General features: G+C 40.9%; 1 protein-coding gene across 1 annotated transcript in view; it reads left to right on the top strand.

The window, feature by feature from the left end:
* The window catches only part of LOC142038058 (protein ELYS-like), a 49,110-nt gene that overhangs the window by 26,938 nt on the left and 1,808 nt on the right, over positions 1-20,364 (top strand). The window contains exons 18-35 of the mRNA XM_075043051.1: positions 1,117-1,240; positions 1,353-1,409; positions 2,594-2,740; positions 3,478-3,665; positions 3,837-3,981; positions 4,076-4,207; positions 5,330-5,477; positions 5,566-5,716; positions 6,287-6,394; positions 6,882-7,077; positions 8,390-8,587; positions 9,870-10,284; positions 12,149-12,251; positions 13,163-13,269; positions 13,809-13,993; positions 16,847-18,671; positions 19,452-19,585; positions 20,042-20,148. Of these exons, the coding sequence (XP_074899152.1) occupies positions 1,117-1,240; positions 1,353-1,409; positions 2,594-2,740; positions 3,478-3,665; positions 3,837-3,981; positions 4,076-4,207; positions 5,330-5,477; positions 5,566-5,716; positions 6,287-6,394; positions 6,882-7,077; positions 8,390-8,587; positions 9,870-10,284; positions 12,149-12,251; positions 13,163-13,269; positions 13,809-13,993; positions 16,847-18,671; positions 19,452-19,585; positions 20,042-20,148 (4,470 nt within the window). The remainder of the gene's footprint in view (positions 1-1,116; positions 1,241-1,352; positions 1,410-2,593; positions 2,741-3,477; positions 3,666-3,836; positions 3,982-4,075; positions 4,208-5,329; positions 5,478-5,565; positions 5,717-6,286; positions 6,395-6,881; positions 7,078-8,389; positions 8,588-9,869; positions 10,285-12,148; positions 12,252-13,162; positions 13,270-13,808; positions 13,994-16,846; positions 18,672-19,451; positions 19,586-20,041; positions 20,149-20,364) is intronic.

Below are 20,364 nucleotides of genomic sequence, written 5' to 3'. Positions count from 1 at the left end.
AAATCACAAGTACATTTGTGTGATTTAATGAGATAGTCAGAGTTCGATGTAGTTGGCACACCTAGCACTCTACTGGCTGTTGGATAAAAGTCACTTGCTGAACGTGAACTCTCTTTGCTGCGCTAGCTCACTAGCATATAGGTGATATGCCTTGGATTAGATGATAATAGATTTTTCTTTGGAAATTGTGCTGAAAACTAAATAAAGAGCTAAAGAAGCTTAGGCTATGGCACCGCAAACAAGAACAGGATGCTGCAAGATGAGTTAAGGTGCAAGCTGCGGTGTAGTAGCTATTGACTTTAAAGTTCATCTTACTTAGCTTACTTCTCAAGTAACTTCCATACCGGCTCAGGTGTTCCTTAGAAGCATACAACCTCCAGTGTGCTCTTTCTGCTTCTTATTATGGGGAAATTAAAGGGTAGTGTCACAGTCAGCCAAAGATTGCGATGGACTTGTGAAGAAAGCAATTTTTAAAGGTTCACCCATCCATGGTTGTAATGGTCTGTTCATAGAAACATAATGGGTCTGTGCATAGAAACATAAATGCTGCTTAAGATGACACTAAACTTCACCTGTATGCTCAGCTTTCTGAAAACAACTTTTTTTCAGTAACAAAAGTGAGCTGCTGAGAACAAAATCTGAACTTTCCGCGGTGTTGTCTTCTCACAGCTGTGTATTGGGACACTCCAACGGGAGGCATTAGACTTGCGCTAAAGAATAGTCCTGGTATTTTGATACTGTTCCGTTTCCTCTGTTAGACAGTAGGAGAGTGGTTATTTCTGGCACATAAAAAACTTTGTTCACACTTCCTTTGTACTACAAGTAAGACAGCAAAAGAGAGAACCTGAAAACGAAAAGGTCCCTTAGTAGGGGAGCTTTCCAGGATGTCTGTTTGGAACTCTTCTAATCATTCACTATGATCTAACAAACATCTTTCACCTGACTCGGACGTTTCTTTCATGTGCGTTTCAAGTCATAATCATGCCTTTGTGTGTTTGTCACTTTCTTTGCCTCATGGGAGCCTTTTTCTGTTTGGTTTGACTGGAGGAGATCTGTTACACTGAGAGGCTGGAATTAGTGTTTGACTCTCCAAATCCTTGCTACCTTTTGTTCCAGAGGAAAATGGGATTCTGACTGCTTGATGATTGATGGAATGGTTTCCCAGTTAGGAGACCAAGTTGAGAAGTTGTGGCGGAGAGATGAAGGAGGAACTGGGAAGTACCCACCTGCTAGTTTACACGTGAGTGTTACGTTCACTGAAAACAGCAACGAACCCCCCAAAGCCCCACCCAAAAGCCCATGATTCATGAAAGAGAGGAGTTTTTAAAAAACTTTTGATTTTTCATTTTCAGGCACTGCTGGATCTCTATTTGCTAGAAGGCATTGAAGAAAGCTACAAACATGCAATTGTATCCTTTCTCGTTATTTTTACTACACCTTCAGTATACGCACATAAATGTTCTTAAATGTTTGTCACTTGCGTGTTTAATAACATTTTTGAATTTATGCTTCCAACACAGTGCAAGTGAAAACATTTAGTTTAGAATGAAGGCGTGGACAGGAGCATTGTTTTATTTCTTTGTACTGTGGAGTCTTTATGATTTTTTTTTTCTAATGTTTTGTTGCAAAGTCTTTTCTGACATGCGAAAACAGGTTTACTGAGAAATGTTAAAGATAAAAATCTCCCTTGGTTTTTCTCAAAACTTAGCACAGTGTTTAATTTTTTAAAGCACCCGTACCTGTAGCAAATGGCTGCTTACTAGGATGATGCAGTAATACGTGCTGCTTGAGAGCAGAAGGATTTCTAACCGGTACCTGATTTTTGCCCAATTCATCCGTCTTCCAGCCCAGATAGCAGTGCTTGCTTTTGTTCTGTTAGAAGTGCAGGCACACCGAATAAGAAAGGGAGAGAAGAGAAAAGTCATTGGGCAGAAACTTAATTTTTAAGCTGCTGAAATATACAGAATTACTTTTTGTTGTTTGCTGCCTAACCCGAGAGGGGAGCCTAGAGAGCAAGGGGTTTAAAAACGGTTGTAGCCCAGAGCTGTCTTATTAGAATATGTCCCTAAAAACGGATGTCAGAAAGAGAAAATGACACTACCGATGAGTGATCCGCATACTGTTTTAAATCCAGTGTCAATCATTCAGTGCTACGTTGTCTTGTAAGGACACCTTAATTTACATTGTTCTATATACTCTGGAAATGAGGAAAAAAACCAACGGTAGAATTTGTTTGCTTTAATAATTAAGCGTTGGATGTTCAGGTGTTTTGAATGTCCAACTGGCAGCTCCAGTGACTAAAGAGGGAGCCTGAGTTTGTAACGGAAGTATTTAAGTATCTAAAGTTAACCTTTCTGAATGCCTTACAGAAATCAAAGAGTATTTCTTTGTGGCTATTTATTCAGAATGCAGTTTTGTGGTTAGGACCTGACCGTCCTCAAGTCAGAATAGCTCAAAATGTCAAGACTAATACGGCAGTATTTTCTGCTTCCTACCACTTGTATATCCTGACTTCACTGTGTTTTTCGAAACGTGATGTGATAAATGTTTGGTCTTCCAAATTGATTAGCCTTAACTAGATACTTGATGTCAGACAATTTACTTGCTGCTAGATATCATGCATTCCTTTCCGAATAAAACAGAGACTTCAATCGACTCCTTCCCAACTGCCTTTGCTATCCCTTGGGGACTTGTTAAGCTTATTCAAGGTTTTTGGCTTCTAGATCACAATGATTACGAAGTAAGTACGTTACAGTTCAGTTAGACATCCCTTACAGTCCAAAGCTGTAATCTGTAAAATGATTTTAAAAAATCGGTGCTTAGCTAATAACAGGTGCTACAACATTAGAAGCCCTTTTGTCATACTGCTACGACATCTTCAGCAATAAGTTATAATCTGAAATTCTCTTTTAGCCATTTTGACAGGAAATTGTTTAAAACAAAGAAGAAATCAACTTTAATAATGCTTGATACTTGAGTTTTCAAAGCCATCCATTTAGGTTGTTTTCAGCAGACCAATGGAGCGCTTTCTCAAAGACAGTGTTTTAGGTACTTTAAATATTAAAACTATGATCATAGCAGCAAGGTTTGAGGCAGAAGACTGCAGAAGTGACTGTTCAACCTAATTCATGTTCTTTCTGATGCTGAAGGTTGTTCTTTGCCTGTCACAAAGTTAATATATCTGTTTGTCTGGGAGGATAGCTTATTATTTAGTAATGTATTTATAGAAAGTGGTGTTTGTACACAGAGATTTGGTTACTCTGGAAAAGTGTGAATTACTCCTTTTAAAACACTCGCTTTGTTCTGTATGGCTAACTGGATTATTTTTTTTGCAAATACTTGAGAATTTTTATCTACAGTAGTTAGTCATCTAAGTTTATTTAACACACGTCCACCCTTACTTAAGATACTTTTGAATGTTCTTGTGGCGTGCGTGCATGTGCATATGATAATACACCTGACCTCTAACCTCTACAGAATTCACTGGCCCTGCTCTTTCATCCAGCCACAATCAAAACTGTGTCATGGCAGCACAGGAGAATTATTCAATCCCTGATGTGCCAAGGAGAGCGTAGGCGAGCCCTCAGATACATACAGATGATGAAGCCAGCAATGTCAAGCAGCAGTGAAGTGCGGCTTTTCCTCACGGTGTTGTTGTCCAATAGGTAAAGAAACCTATCCCACCGTTTTGGCATTCCAATATTGTGAAAGGTGGAGAACAACTAATGCGAATCACCATGCCCTAAATTCCTTTAAACTCTGAATACAGTCGTTTGGGGGCATCTTTTTGGTGATACTATTAATATTCCTTTACATCTCAAAAAATTGAATTACAGGTGCGTGGTGGAGGCTTGGGGTCTATTGCATCAACATGCCACGAAGTTAAACATCGAAGAGCTGTTAAAACACGTGTATGAAATCTGTCAGGAGATGGGACTAATGGAAGACTTACTGAAGCTACCTTTCACAGGCACTGAACAAGTAAGTGTGGACATGAAAAAAAATCTTAATGGTCTCTTTGAAAAGAGAAGAGGCAGAATCATAACAGATTTTTGAAATGTGTTATTTCTCATAGGAGTGTTTGGAGAAGTTTTTACAGAGCGATGCTGCTGTTCAGAATCCTGAATTTCTTTTAGTCCACCATCTTCAGCATGCCAACTATATCCCAGCGCTGCAGTTGAATCATTCAATGAATGTTAATCTTACGGTAAGCATGAAAGTTCTGTCAAGTGTGCAGGTTTCTGTTAGGTGTTACTAACCATTTTGGTAGTAAATAAAATAAAAATCAATGCTTTGGTTTTTATACCATTCTTTGAAATACTAGGAATAAGTTTCTACACTTTCCGTTCCAGCTGAACCTAAAAGTTGAACAAAATATTTCACTACTCCAAAGCTACTGCGTGAAGTTATAAACTAAGTGTTGCAGACCATTGTTGACTCCACTTAAAATAGTTTGTTTGCATCTAAGGAATAATGGTTTAGATTGCTGAACGCTGTTTGTGTCACTCCTTTCTGTGGCATGAAGAGTATGTTGTATGTCACCTCTTGAATCTTGCACACAACTTTATTTTTCTAGCTGAGAGCAGTCTGGATGCCAATGCACAGGTAAAATCTGTGTGCTGATTTGGTTTTCTTTTTATTTCCTGCAGTTACAGCATGAGCTCTGTGACTCCACAACTTCTGTTTTACCCCTTTGATGACAGAAATTCTTATCTAACTTGTATTTCTCAAAACAGACACATTAAATTTTGCATTTTGCGAACTTCTGTTATGAATCTGTGATACATTTTCTGTTTTCCGGAACCATAGTTTTCCAGTGGATCGCACTTATAAGGTGGTCTTGGAAGGTTTAGGTCCTGCATTTGAAAACATTCATTTGGCCAGAAGGTGTGTGTAGGTAGCCTTTTCTTACTTGTTTTAATATTCACATCATTGCGTCCACTGTAATTTGCAGTTGCCCTGAATATTCAGTCATCTCGGACATTGGTGTTTCAGGAAAAACAAGGGAAAGCCTGCTATTTCGTAAGCCATTTGAAAATTGCAGGTGAGAACAAGCGTATCGGAGTGAGGTTCTGCCGAGTGCCAGAATTGTTTCAACTTGAAGTTGTAGGTTCTGTTCTTATCCTAGTCTGCCTTGCCCTTTGCTGAAATTACCAGGTGGAATTGGTGTGTGCCAAGGAGTAGAACTTGCTGCTCCTCTGTGCAGTGGCGGTATTACCCAGTATCTGTGGAGGAAATGTATCCACTAATTAGAAATAGCAGAGATAGTTGTGTGCAATGAACTTCTTGTAATCAGTTACCTTCTTGCTTTATGCTTTTTGTTCATCAGAATGATTGTGAGCCTCGCCTGAGAGAGAGAGCAGTTGCCAGAAATTCTATATTAGACCAATATGGCAAGATCCTTCCTAGAGTTCAAAGGAAGCTGGCCGTAGAGAGAGCCAAGCCTTACCACTTGCCTTCATTGGTCTTAAGAGAAGGTAATTTTTAGGGGAGGGAAGTACAATGGACAACTGACCATGACTTTGATCACACAAGGCTGATATTTTTTCCCCTCTTGCTTTACAGTCGCAAGACCAAAGCCGTTATCAACAGTAACAAAACAAGCAAATGCAGGAAATGTGCATACAAGAGCAACGTTCATCAGTAATGTATTGTCCAAAATTGGAGAAGTAGGGGTAGGAAATGAGCAGAAAACCAGTTGCTCATGCCGTGAGAGGTAAGCAGCCTTTTAACAAAGTTTAGTCTTGAGCTGTGTGTTTGGAGAGAGAGATTGAAAAAAAAAAACCCATTTGTATTATGTTAGTGTTTTGGAGGGAAGGGGCACCTGAATAAAGCTTTCTTTGGCTTTTTTGCACCTACAAGATATAACATTTAAGAATCAATCCATTGTAAGTAATACTTGGAGCGAGAGTTCTTCTGCTATGATAATCTCATTTATGCAAATACACCTATTTACATTACAGTAAATGTGTTTACAGAATTTAAGGTAGCTGAAACGAAACCCATGATTGCCAACAAGCTATTGGTGTACAGGTTTTGGTAGACTTGATTGTGTGATCAAATAGCTATCTTTTACCACTTTGTGCCCAGTTTCTGCTTCGTTTCTGCCTTTTTCTTTTTTTTTTTTTCATACTCGAAACCAGGCAGAATTATAAAGAGCAAAAAAGAAGCTAGCAGTTGTCAGATGATTTTCCTAGAGGTAGTTATATTCAAGGTGAAACTTGAATTCTGGTACGTTTGGACTTGAGGGGAGTGCAAGTCAGTTACATTTTCCTTTTAATTCTAGGCCTAGAGCTACAGAACCACCAGTCATAACACGTCCTCTCCCTGATGCAGAGTTGCCCAGTGCATTTGTTGGGACACCTATTACAAAATTTTCGCGAACCTGTTCCAGGTATAGTAGAACCACAGAATGAATGTTTCAGAAAGGTGTTGCTTCTTATATACTGTGTGCATGTATATATTTTCAGTGTTTGCAAAGTGTTCTGTTTGCATTTAGTTTTGTACCTGTTAAAGAAAAGGTCAGCTTGGGGACACAACTAAATGGAGAATTTGAAGTGGCCCCAGTATTGAAATGCAGAGGAATTTTCTTCTGACATGAGAATTACATCACTGGTGCAATGTAAAATTGCATTACTCTTGCCTCAGATGGCAGGGATTTAGGAAATTAAGTGTGACATGTCACGAAATCATGAAGAAACAAGAGAAGGCCTGTAATTTGTTCATGGGCCTGATACATCAGCCCAGCAGTGCGGGTTCACCTGTATTTCTTGTTCACTGAATGTTTTTGTTATGTATCATCTCAGATGTCTTGAGTGCAGCTCAAGATTTTATTTCATGTATTTATTTATGTTCATATTTTCAATTGTGTGTCTTCACAGATTGCTGGATTTGGTGGTTCGTCCTGTTCCTTCAAGTTCTGCAGCACAGGGTGGTAGCTGGCAGTCACCATGCGGCGCTTCTACTTCATTCATGGCATCCAGCCCATTGAAATCAAATATGCTTGGTTCCATCTCACAAAAGAATTTTTCAAGAGCACCGGAGCTGAATTTACTGGAGACACCTCTTGTGGTTAAGGTTTGTGTTTTACAAAACAGGATCAACCAACTGAACCAAAAGCCTGTAAACTTTGTTTAACATGAAACCACCAAAGTATTTAACACAAACCCTGTTGGATTCAGACTATGGAATATTTTCAGCATGCGTGTAGTTATTGGATGTAGAATCCTTTTGGAAGCAGGACGTTGGGAACAGTCTTGAAGAGGGAAAGTTTAGTTCTAAGTTAACTGCCGTACGCACATTGTCCCATAGCTTTGTGAAATACTTTGTTCCATGCAATAAAAACGAGTGTAAGTTAAAAATTGGACTTCTGAGTACACATAGATCCTTAGAGATGCAATTTGTAGCTTAACCATCTCATTGTCTAAGTGCTCGATAGCTCTGTGGAGTTTGACTTGCATGCCGACAAGCAAGAATGTATATGCTTCAGTTTCTTAATCCACTTGAGGGAATGACAACGTAAGTGATGCCAGTTAAGCGATGTCAGTCTCTGTCAAATTAAGTGATGGCTTTTTGCAGGGATTCTACGTATTGATGCTTGTGTTAAACTCTCTTCCCATTCACCGCCATCAAACTCTCCTCATGTAAGGAAATAACAACTGACCAATCTTCTTGGTGCTGATCTTTTTGCCTTTGCCTACCTGAACAGAATAGTAGTGATCTCTCTGAATGATAACCTTTTTCTTCTTACTAACTACTGTCCATATCATTAAGCTGGTTTCATTATCTTCCTTTTAAACCCATTCAATACTGTAAAATCTTTTCTGAGCTGAGGTAAGAAGACCTGAACGCTTCTAGACGAAGATGTGTAGGTATGTTTACAGCAGTGTCACTTCATTCAGTCCAGTGCGTGGATTGATTAATCAGAGAAGAAAGAAGGTATCGCTGTTGCTTTGTCGATTGCCATTTCTCAAGGCAGTGTTTTCAGTTGCTGTATCTGGGATAGCATTTGAAGTTGTATGCCTTTTAGAAGAGCAGTGTAGATATGGCAAAAATTACTGGGATGGGAGACAGCATTGCAGACAAGAAGATGCCATATCCTTGTTTCTTCAGGAAATTAATTTGAACGCTAACATTTTATGTTGCATTAATAAAAAAAAAAAGAAAAAAGAAGAAAGAAGCCAAAAGAGTCATAAGAAACATAAAACGCATGGGTTTTATACCATTAAGTTTTTTGTTCCTTTGGTAAAAGAGCAGTGCAGAGGCTAAACTTTGTCCTCTCTGCTGGTACAAACTCAGTTTAATTTGAACTAATACTTTTGACAAGTGAAGTCTTCTGTTTTGAAGATTTAACAGGTCTTAAATTAAATATTTTCTTTTCTTTTCATAGAGAGCTAAAGTTTTGGCCACAGCTGCTTCTGGTTTTCCTGCGTTTACTCCTCAGTCTATTCTCAGATCCAGCCTTCGCACTACACCCCTAGCAACTCCTTCTGCATCTCCAGGACGATCAGTTACTCCTCCTCTACGAGCAAAGGAGCCTAGAATTTCTTTCAGGGAAGAGAACTTGAATGCAAAATGGACTGTTGGGGTAAGCTGGCCTGTAGTTAGTGATCTTTATAGTTACAGGCTTTACAGACTGTGATTTGATTTAGGTTTTTTTTTTCAAGTTTTCCAAAACTTCTTATATTGAGAACTGGAATAGCAAATCAGAACGGCAGACTTGAATTTGGTCCAAAAAGGTTATGTTAGACCTTCTGTAACATCACCTGCCTGCAGGAACATATGCATAACAAATACGAGCGACCTTGGTGTTTTTTACTCCAGCATCACTAGGCGCTGTGATTGTTCCAAATTGCATGTGTGCAGCTTCCCGCTATACCTTTTGAAATGGTGGTATGGCAGGAGGGTAAGGAATACAGATTGAGTCAGTTGTTTGGGTTCGTTAAGCTTTGTGAATGAAACACCTCTGAAAGCAACAAAAGTCATGAGCTGCATTTAATCTCAGTCTCTCTTTTTGCAAGGCCTGGGTTTCCTTAAGTTATGGTAAAAATAGACTGCCAATGAAGAGAGCTGTATGGCTGTCTCTTCTCTAGCCCTAAAGTTCTTGGTTTTGCTTCTTGCCTTGCACCAGCGATAGCATTTGTGTAGTTGTCAAATGAAGTCTGTCCACCTGGAAGTTGCCCCCTTCTGCTCCTCCTTTTGTTCTGTCAGGTGGCTTCCCTGATTCAGCTCGTCATGCAGTTGCCAAAGTAATGTTCCAAAGCTAGTATCTACCTGGAGGAGCTTTCCGTACCTGTACTAACAAATTGTCTTAACCTGTTTTTATCGTACCTGTTATTGCCTGTTATAAAGAGCTACTCAACTGTAAGAAGAGGCTCTCTCTCCTGTAGGAAGTTCTTAGTAATAGTGCAGTGTGGCCGGATTAATTTACTTGTTCCACGCCACAGGCATAGTGAACGCTAAAATATGTTAGTAGTGCATACAAGCTGAAAAGGCAAGCATAAAAAAAGAGAAATCTTGGAGTTATGATTTTAGGTATGCAAAGCTCCCTCTTCTTGAAAAAACACAGTAGTGAACCCAATGAACAGCCTTGAGATGACAGGGTAAGCAAGCACTTACAAGGCCCACTTCATCTTAATTCTCCAAGGTGGTGGAAACTCAATAAGCAGTCAACAGTGGGATTGGTTTTTACACTCCGCTTTAAAAGCTAAGATAGTGCTAGCATGAGAACTAATTTTGTAGCGCCTTGCTTAAGGCGACACTTGCAAAACTGACAAATATCGGTATATATTTGTTCTTTTTTTTTGTCTTGCTTTGGCAAAAAGCATATGTGTGATCTTGATTGTGAACTTTCTTTTTAAAAAATAAAGGTAACGGAAGATAATAAAGCACCATCTGGAGTTTCATCTGAGCATCATCACGGAGTGGTGGAGGATGCTTGGTCGGAAAGTAGAGATAAACCAGCTCTGTTTCCTCTGAGCAATCCCGAGGAAGGTGGTGCTGAAGTGGAGGAGTCTGGAGACAGTTTGGAGAAAACGGATGTCAGCAAAGAAAACAGTAACTTCTCTGCCAGGTCAGACCAAGCTGCTTTGGAGTATCATGATGCAAAATCACCTGGCGATTTTGAAGATGAAGTCATCTTTATAGCTGCTAATCCAGCTAATTCTTCCGCTGAAGAAACTGCCGATTTTGAAGAACTGGAGAAGGAGGAAGACAGTGAAATAGTTGAAGAGAAACCCTTCCTGATGGGACAACCAGATTCATCAGAACTGAGAAAAGCAGCTGGTGTGTTTCCTGCTATGATAACCTAAGCTTCTGCATTTTTCAAATGTCTTCAAAAGGCTAAATTACTGACGGGTGCAACAGTCCATGATGAGCATTCACAAATGTCCGAGGCACTTCCTTGTCCTAGGCTTTTAAAATTGCCACTGTGTTTTGAGCCCTTTTTTAGGTCTCGTGGACATTCTGAATGTATACTGCTTTTGGCTGGCATTTCTTGTGTGTAATTGCAGCGGAGAGGCAGCAGCGACTTGTGGGAGTTTTGAGAGGGGTACAAGCTGAAAACTTAGGCTTCTGGTTCTGTTTTAGGGGGACTTCTGTAGGCTGCAGGTTTTTTTACAGCACGTTTAGCCTATGGTGTGCTTTGACTAGATAGGTAATTTTTTGTTGTTTTGTTTTTTTACCCCCCTCGTTAGTGCTCAGTTAAGTAGTTTTCTTTGGGAAGTGAGTCTGCTTGTGTATCTGCTTCTCATTACAGCCATGTTTGCTCCTTTTGCTGGCTCAACAGCTTCTGCAGCCTTTTCCAAACCTATTTCAGCTGGTCTTTGGTAATTCAGCTCAATTCAACTCATTCAAGCCAGTGCAGCTGCTGAGGATGTGTTCATATGAGCAGGTCTGCTGGCAGATTAGAAGAGATGTAGCTCACTAGGTGGTGAGCAGTGATGAAGAGCTGGGAATGACAGTGGTGCAGGAACAGGGAGAAGATGTGTAAACACAGCTACAGTCAGGATTGGACAAACAGAGCTCAGTCCGCTCAGCTCCTTAGAACAAAAGTTTGCTATTCCTGGGAGAGGTATGCAAGTGTCGGAGTTCTGCGTCCGAGGTCTCGAAACAGTTTGTAGCGGGGAGCGTGTACTCCGGTATCAGTGCATCATATGCAGCCTGATTCAGTCCTAAGCCTGAGATGATTCCGGAGGATCCTGGAGAGTGACTGCTGCTCCTGAAGCTCCTCAGCTCCTTTTCTTTTTCAATAAGAGCAGTGCCCAGACAGGGACTCCGTGTACATGGGTAAAAGGGGTTCTCCAGGTCTGAGTGTTTCTAGTAAGATAGGTCAAAACATTTGCCTGTCTGCTTTTAGCTGCCCTGTGTTTGGACAAGAAATCAAGGGTGCTTTTCCTTAAAAACAATGATAAGGTCCTAATCATTAAAAAATAACCTTATGAAGAAAGTTTGTCATTGCCGGACTATGGTACAAACAGTTCTGTACAATTTCAGTCCTCTGGAAGCGTTAGGGGGCAGTCAGTATAGCTCTTGTTTGGGCTGAGCTAGCAAAATTATCCCAGTCCTGCGTGCTGTCTGCAAAGGTAATTGTTGGATCTGGAGGAAGCAGATGGCAGAAACAAAGAAGAAAAGGAGGAGGGTGTTTCTAGAATTTGGCCTGTTGAGAGAAAAACAGGCTAGCAAGCAGTTGGGTTTCAACACCACCAGTCAACCGCTAGAGAAAAGAACAGGAGACGACCTTAGATGCATTCTTGTAGAAGAGGGGAAACGAAATCAGGAAAGGAAAGAAGCATTGCTGGGATGAGTTAAATATCCAAAGAGAAATAAGAAAAACTTCTGACCCAATTTTAAGAAGGAGGGATGTTTCCTGAGGTTTTTATGTATTAGGTCAGTAACATATCAAGTTGAGTTTGTAAACAGAATGTCAATGGCCATGTTGTTTTCTTGACGGAAACTATGCATCAGACTTCTGGTTTTACTGGACAGAAGAACTCAGACCTTCTGTGCAGTTGAAGTCTTGGTAGCGTTATTTTGTTAGATCACCATCCTAGGTGAAATGCGTTACGGCTCTCTTGAAAATCATATGAGCATTTTGAAAGAAATGATGTTAAGTGCAACAGGGAAGTCACCCATCTGTCTGTTTTTGTAGGATTTGTGGAAGAATCAAATGCTGACCGTCTTACCCTTCCTGAGGATGGTAAATGGTTGTTTAAAGCTGCTGAGGCTGCTACTTCTGGGACTGCAAGTGAAGGGTAAGTTTATGAAATATAGATACACCTTTAGGTTCACACAACATGTGACTGCTGGCTTTCCTGTGTTTGAAAACTATGATTTTTGAGCTGGTATTGGTTCTCTCCTGTGTTCTTAAATACAACAGGTTTCCTGTTCCTTTCTGTCTGTGGACAGAACTAATGTGGCATGAAGAGAAGTCAAATTGACGAGCTGTCAGTTTGAGCCTTTTTTTCTCAAATCATTGCAGACCCCAAAGTAGCGGGATAAGGATTTTGTTCAGCAGGCTATATGCACCTTTTTACAGTTTGAGGGGGTTACTAAGCAGATACTGTGAAGAGAAGCCCTGCTTTTGTCTGAATGTTATGTCGGTGCAAATTACACCTGAGATTCCTGTAACTTTAGTGGGTTTATTGTGGGGCTTGAATACTTTCTGGCAGTATTTTATACACTTAATTTCTATTTTCTGTGTGTGGTCAATTAGCACCTGTTTGTTTCTGGAAAGGGAAGCAGTTTTCTCACCAGGTACTTTAAAAGCTGCAACTGCTTAGTGAGAGACGTTAGCGATGAAATAACCCTTAATTTCAAGTGGTAACTTACAGTGGCACAAACTTTTGTTCAGTTGGTTCTAGACCTCGAGTATGGCAGTTGCACTCTTTCTACAGAAGACAAAGAATATATTATTCTTTAATACAACTCTGTTGTTATGTTATTATCCAGTGTGAGATAGCTGGGAAGAATGTTAAGTACTTGATTCGTTGCACAAGATGAGTCGGGAATTGAATGTCGATGTGTTGGTAAAGGAATTTCTCATTTTCCTTAGTTTTTTTCTGTTTGGAAACTGGAAGACCTTACAGTGAGAAAGTAATTTGTAAAGCTCTTCAAGGTTTGTTTTGAAGCTTTGTGATGGATTTCTCTCTTTCTGCTCATGCAGTGAAGCAAACCAGCAGGAGTCCAAAATGTCCTCTTCATCGGAAGAAAAAGCCATACCAGTTGCAACAAACCCACAGCTTTCTGAATCCCTGCAGGCAGAGGGTGAATGTACGTACAGTATGTGGGAGATGTTATGTGAGTTAAGGTAGCTGAAGGCCTCAAGTAAAACATGCAGTTTGCCATAGCGCTACAGGTGTCTCAGACTGAAGTAGTACTAGCATGTTACTGCTACCTTTCATTAAACTGTAGAGAGAAGAATACCCTCCTCAGAGAAAGCCCTTGTAGAAAATGCATAGCCAATGTTCCTGTTCTGGATAAAGGTACTGAGAAAACGGGTAGAATGTCAAATATTAGAAGGAGAGATCATTATGTATTTCGGTGTTGTACACCACTACTAATTTGTGTGCTGTGGGATCTGCTGCTTGAGTTACTATTTTGAAAGATGATGCATCCCTCAGTACTCAGGCTGTGAAGAATTACTAGCTGCCGGGTAGATGGTTCTGGTTTCTAGCGTTTGGGGAAAGCCCGATGTATGTGGCAGGATGGAGAACTGTATTCTTGGCTCCTGCTCCCTCTGTTACTTCCTGTTGCTTAAACGCATCTCATTTATAGAGCAGTTAAGTTAAAATGATATAAATCTCTTCCAGCTGTGATACGTATCCTTGACAGCGAGGAAGTGGTCAGTACTCATTCAGAAAATTGCCTTGAGGGGAAGTGTGTGGATTTACCTGAAGAACGTAACCCAGAAGCAGCTGGAGATGAAGGAAACGTTCCTTTTCCACAGGAAGAAGTAACTGTTTCTAACAATCTTCCTAAAACTGAGGAAATTAATGTAAGTAAACTATTTTCCCATTTTCTACTAAAGAGAAAACACCTTGCAAATTGAGGACAGTCCTGTCTAACTGAGGATTAGAAGGCACGCAAAACCGTCTCAGTTTCTTTAGCTGGGTAACACAAGTCCAAACCTCGTTGGGTAAGGGCAGATAGGTTTTTCTCCTACGCATTTGCTGTACCGATAACACAGAATAGAACCTGTCAAGACTTGGGCCTTTGAGAGCTGTAGGAGTGCCAAAACCCGCCTAAATATTTTTTAAAATCACCATGCCTTCATTTGGTTTGCTAGACTGTAAATGTTTCTTATTTGACTTAAAAAAAGAAATAGTTTTAATGTTAAAGACAATAAGAAAAGTTGGGGAGTGCAGCTTTTCAATACCGGAGGCCGTTTACCAAATGACAAAATGGCGTGGGAACCAAACTCATTTTCAGAATGATTTGGGTGCTTAGATCCTTTGCTATTTGTTCCTTATTAACATAAAGAGGATTCCCAGTAATGAGTTAATTTCAGTGTCAAGATATTTCCAGCTGCCTAAAACTCTTTTTGTGTGCGTGTGAAAATGCGGGGGTTTTAACATCTCAACTTTGTAAAATATGAATTTTAAAAGGTTGTTCACAAGGGCTGAAAATCAGAGCCAGAGATTCCTCAGTTGTCGCAGGTTTTCCCCATTGTTCTCACTTCTGCTGGGGCCGATGAGTGATTTGGATTCATTGTGGATGTCCTCTAAGTACCACGTAGAGTATGCTGTCGATTTCCTGTAGGGTTGTACTCACGGGAATTAGTAATAGTTAGAGTGAAATACAAACTGAAAGGTAGGCGTAGCACAAATAGATTGGTCTCAAGCAACAGAAGATGCTTTTCGGTGTCGCAGATTTCAGATGAAGTTGAATAGGCAGTCGCTTACGTCGCTCGTCTCGGCTTTGGGGTTTAGGACAATGCTCTAGAGAAGATGATTATAGACTTGGGAATACATAAATCACTCACTTATGGGAGTAAATGGAGAATTTGTGATGGGAAGAAGGGAGCCGGTACGTGAGACGGTCACAAAGCTGCTGCAGTCATTCCTGTAGCAGTAGAGTGAAGGTTTTCCTGCTTTCGTTATGAGTGGTTCTTACTGAGTTATACGTAAACGTGTCTTTTTGGCTTGTCTACCTTCACTGAATTTAGGACAAACTACTTACTACTTTCTTGGTCGTAGATTTGTAAGCATAAAAGGAAAGTTTATGCAGACTGAGAGGGTTGTCAAACATTGGCATGTGCTGCCCAGGGAAGTGGTTGAGTCACCATCCCTGGAGATATTTAAAAAGCGAGTGGACAGGGTACTTCAGGACATGGTTTAGTGGGCATGGTTAATGGTTGGACTCGATGATCTTGAAGGTCTTTTCCAACCTAAATGATTCTACGATTCTATGATTCTATGACTAGTATTTCTCGAATTTAGCTTTGAAGCGTGGCATGTTGCTAGATGCGTGTTGCGCAACTCCGTGCACTTGTTCTCAAATTTGCGCTAATACCTCGCTTGCAGTCTGTGCTCCCTGCCGTGCTGTTAATGGCCGGTGGGAACCGGGCTGGAGTTACCCTGTCGTTGCACTTTGTAACGCCGGCTTATGACAGGGTAGAATTGCTGGTGGTCGTGAAACTAGTCTGGTATTTGTACTCGGTATTGCCGTCACCTTCGTACTTCGGGAGCCATCCATCGGAAACTATCAGTAATTACAGCTTTTAGCTTTTTTCCTCGGCGAGCCCGCCTATGGGGGGCATCTCCGTACTTCGGGTGCCATCGCCTGGAGACTGTTAATGATTCCACTTTTTACCTTTTCTCCTTGGGGAGCCAGCCTAGGGAGGAGAAATCTTCCCGCATCTTCCCCTTCTCTGCCAGGCTAATTCCAATAGTGTTTGAGGACTTTGAAAATTTGCATATCCTTGGGCTGCTGAAACCAGCATGGTCCTATGCGAGGTCTCCTGCATGTCGTTCAGGTCTTGTTTAGGGTTGAACAACTGTTTAAGAATACGATCAAAGATGATGCTTTAGCAACTTTTGGCAAGGCAGGAGGCAAGAAAATAAGCAGATTCTATGGAGACTCCCGCTGAGTGGCTTCCTCCTTCTGCCCTCTTTGGCTAGCCCTATAACTTAGAGGGTTGGGCAAAGGTCTTCACGCGTTGATTAAATTACCTTGGCCACCTGAGTCACTTGAAATACATAACAGAGACTACTTTTGCTCTCAGCATAAAAGCTTGAGTGTCTCATGTGGCTCTAGCAGGAGAGAATAATTGCTCAGTACGGGGAGCTACAAAGGCTGCGATGGAGGTATTTAGAATCTATGTGTTGTCTCCTGCAATCCAAGTGATTCCTTAAAGTGCGGTGTTGAGTTGTGCGATGTGATACCTGGCCAGTTTGACTAAGTGTTGCGGTGACACCTATGATGAGCGAAACTTTAAGCTTGGGGGACATCGTTGTACTTTGCCCCGTTAGATGCAGAGTCGGTCACTCTGTGTGGATTTGTAGTCAGTGCGGAAAGTACTGCAATGTGATGATTACTGCCAGCTGGGTGTACAGCTTGTATTGTAAAACTGCTCACTTTGTTCACGGGTGGTGGCAAATCGTTAGTCATGAACAGAAGTATCAGAAATGGAGCATGTGATTGCATACACGGGATACTCTGTTCTCTGTCCCTTAAACGCATAAACTTTTACCTGTAGTAGAGAGTACATGGTATGTTTCTAACTTTACATTTGGTGGTGATCGGAAAGGAAAAGCAGCATTTCAGTGTCCTCAGCTTCATCTAGCTCAGCCTGAAGTTAGTCTGTTTGGTAACTGATACTGCATTAAGAGACCTTTTTTAACTTTAGGTTCTTGAAGATGGTGCGGTTAAGGCACAAACCTCAGAAGAAGCACCTGAAACATCACCATGTAGTGAACTACATCCCTCAGGCAATCTTCAGTACAGCTATGATAGTACAGAGCAACAGTTTGCATGTCATTTGCCTGATAACAGAGATGGTGAATGTGATGCAGCTGAGGGAGATGGAGAGCTTTTTCTCTCTCAGAGTAATTTTACTTTAGTCTTGGAAGGAGAAGAAGGTGAAGCAGAGATGGGAGACCCTACATTAGTAGATGCTTCTAAAGCAGCTGGCACAACAACAGAGGAAAAACCTGTCAACAATTTAGGCAATACTGAAAACCAAGAACATGTTACTAACTCGGTGTCCACTGTAACTAGTGATCAGGCATCTCAAAATATTGCAGAGTCGCTCCCGTATGTGCCTGAACCCATTAAGGTAGCTATTGCTGAGAACTTACTGGATGCAATCAAAGACACAAGAAGTAAAGAATTTACATCTGAAGTTGTAGAACAATCTATTCATGAAACCATAGGTAAAAAGGTAACTGGATTCCAGAAGGCAAAAGCTCCCTTAAGAACTGTGCCGGAAGGAGTGGAAGACGAAACCAGCGTACGTCCAGTAGAGTACGGCATCGCTCCTGGAACACGTGCAAGGGGACAGCTGAGTAGAAGTCTAAGTACTCCATCGGCAGGCACTCAGCAGCTACTGAAGACAGGCAAACCAGGTCTGTTTGCACTGTCTCCTAGGAGAAGTAGCAGGCGAACAAAAGAAGCACCTGAGACTTCTAGTCTTCAAACGGAAGAAAATGCTCAAGAGGAGCAAACGCTTGTGATGCCTGTTACTCCTAGGAGAGGCAGGAAGCCTAAACCAAGCACTGCAGGAAAAGTAGAAAGCAGCCTTTCTGATGGACAAACATTGTCCCTCCCTACACAGTCCGTAGCCGCTACTCCAAGAAGAAGATTAAGGAGAGCGAAGGAAGCTGCAGCTGAACTCTTGGGAGAGGCTAATGAGGAAACTTCTCTTGCTGAAGGTAGCGTTATCGCTTCTGCTACTTCCCAAAGGACTAGAGGAGGGAAAAGTTCAGCAGGAGGTCAAGAAACTGGCCAGACTGACACGGGTCATAAGATAAAAACGTCAGTCAGTCCCAGCAGAAGTGCAAGAAAACTGAAAAGCGTTAATTTACAATTTATGGAAAATATTGTCAAGGATCAAGAGGTGCAGCCTAGTGCCCAACTCCTTTTACCGGTGGCAACTCAAAGAGGCAGAAGAAGAAAGATGAGTTCATCAGAAGTTTCAGAAAATTCTGACCTTGATCTGTCTAAATCATCGCTTCCTCAAACAGAATTCAAACTTCCCGTCACTCCGAGGAGAAGTGCTAGGAAGCGGGCACAAAATCTCCTGGCAGACACAGAATCTCTCTCTGCTCAGGAAGACATGTGTGCAGGTGGGAAGGTGGGAATCCTCGATACTCCTAAGAGAAGAATAAGAGGAGTCCCACATGCTAAACTAGAAAAAACGGATGCTCCTGAGCAAAGAGCTGCCCAGCCAAACGAGGAATCAAGCACACCCAGGACTACAGTAGGAACAGGGCGTCGGGGCAGAAAGAGACAGTCAGTATTGGAGGAGAGCACAGGGGAGAAGGCCTTCCCCCAAGGAGCTGGTGACAGTCCTTTGCTGCCTGAAGACAGAAACCCATCAGGACATGCTTTAACAGATCGTTTTACAAGAGCCAGATCCCGCAAAACTTCTATGCATCAGAAACTGTCTCTTGAGGAAAAAGAGTCCTTCCTTTTCTCTCCTCCTCTCACAAAGCTGACAAAGAAATGTAAAGGTAGGTGCACTATGTTTATATGCAAAATAGGGCATATTGCTGTTTTGTAAACCACAGAAAACAGCTTGTGAGGATGGCTTTAAGTATGGTAAGAATATAACCATAGGAAATAAAAAATTGGGAAAGAGGCATTTCATCTTTTTTCTGAACTCTCTATGACTGCCTGGCTAGCTGTGGTGGAGACAGGAGAGGAGGCTGATCTGAGTACACTGAAATGAAATTTAAGCTTAATTTTTTGTCATGAGCTGAATGTCTATCTGTTTTGAAAACTGGAGGACATATCTTAATATGTGGTTGTCATCACTTCCCCCCAGTGGAGAAATAAAGGAGACATGCTTTCAAATTCTGTTAATGTTTTAACTTAACATGAGCTGCAACTTGCAACAAACTATACAGCTGTTTAGTTATAGGATTGTTTTTCATGGGCATATACTTTGTTAGTGAAGTTACTGCTCATGGGGTTCTTTGTATTGGAGTACATGATAAAAAAATATTTTTTGAGATGAGTAAGGACTGTCGATGCCTCTTGAGCATAGTATCTTTCATTATGTAAGTGCAGGTAAAATCGCTACACTGGCTTATTTTTGTTTCACTATATAATGTAAAAGAATGGATCTCAAGAGGCAGTTACTAGGCGAAGAATACCTGCACATTTTTTATAAACCCAATTGGACCTTTTATGTCAGGAATCTATTGTGCTTTTGATTATTAGCTGTAATTTAATGTCACCGTCGTTTATGTATAACGTACATGAATGTTAAGAATACCTTGTCATTTTAGCTGGAAAAGAAGACCATCCTGTGCAGCTTAAGGATATAGACCCGGACTTGTCTTCTCAATTTGTCTTTTCACCCCCTCTGTTGAGGTCGAGGAGAAAAAATGAATCTAGTATTTCCCAAATTGTGAAAGAAGCAGTAAGTAAAAACTCTAGTTGTTTCACGTTCTTGTTTTTTGCTCTGTACTGCTTTTTCAAATCATACTTTGCGATCCCTTGCCTTTTTCCTGGAAAGTATATCTAAAAAGAGAGCTTTAAATTAATCAGCTAAACAGTTTATTTTTTTTTCTTCATGAAAACTAGCTACAGAAATCAATTTTGAATCTATGTAAGTCAAGGATTAATAAGTACTGCTTTGTCTTTAACAAAAGCCACAGTGGCTTTCTTTAAACATACTTATTGTGTTATCTGTTAATATCTGCATGGACCTTTGAGGATGGTACAGTTATTTGAGATGGCAGGTTTTTGCGTGGAGAAACTGTAATGCTTTTGGAAATAACTTTGGCGTGATTACTTCATGAAAGAAACATTCATTTGTATTCTGTAGAAGTGTAAGAACTTGTGCATGATTAACGTTTTTGTTGCCTTAATACAGGACCTTCCAACTAAAGAGGAAGAGGATACCAAATCCATAGAGTCTGTGGGAAAGCAAAAATTGAAGAGAGGTAGAGCTGCAAAATCAAAAATGAAAAAACCAAGCAAGTACGAAATTTTTTTTCAACACTTACTTGCATTCCTTTATCGTGGTAGTGATTCCACTGTTAGCTACCTAACTTCCTCTTCCTTTCTTGGCTGTGCAGTTCTGCTCTGACTTTATGAGTATGTCAAGCTTACTGGTCTAATAGGCACCTTTTTCCCCACTTAACGATTTAGTTTTCTAATGGAAGCAGAAGAGAAAGGGAATGGAGAGGGGCAAGT

Source organism: Buteo buteo, chromosome 12 (genome assembly GCF_964188355.1).
Source record: "Buteo buteo chromosome 12, bButBut1.hap1.1, whole genome shotgun sequence".
Classification (NCBI taxonomy): Eukaryota; Metazoa; Chordata; class Aves; order Accipitriformes; family Accipitridae; genus Buteo; species Buteo buteo.
The sequence above is the reverse complement of the archived record's forward strand: the minus strand, read 5'-3'. Positions and strand labels throughout refer to the sequence as shown.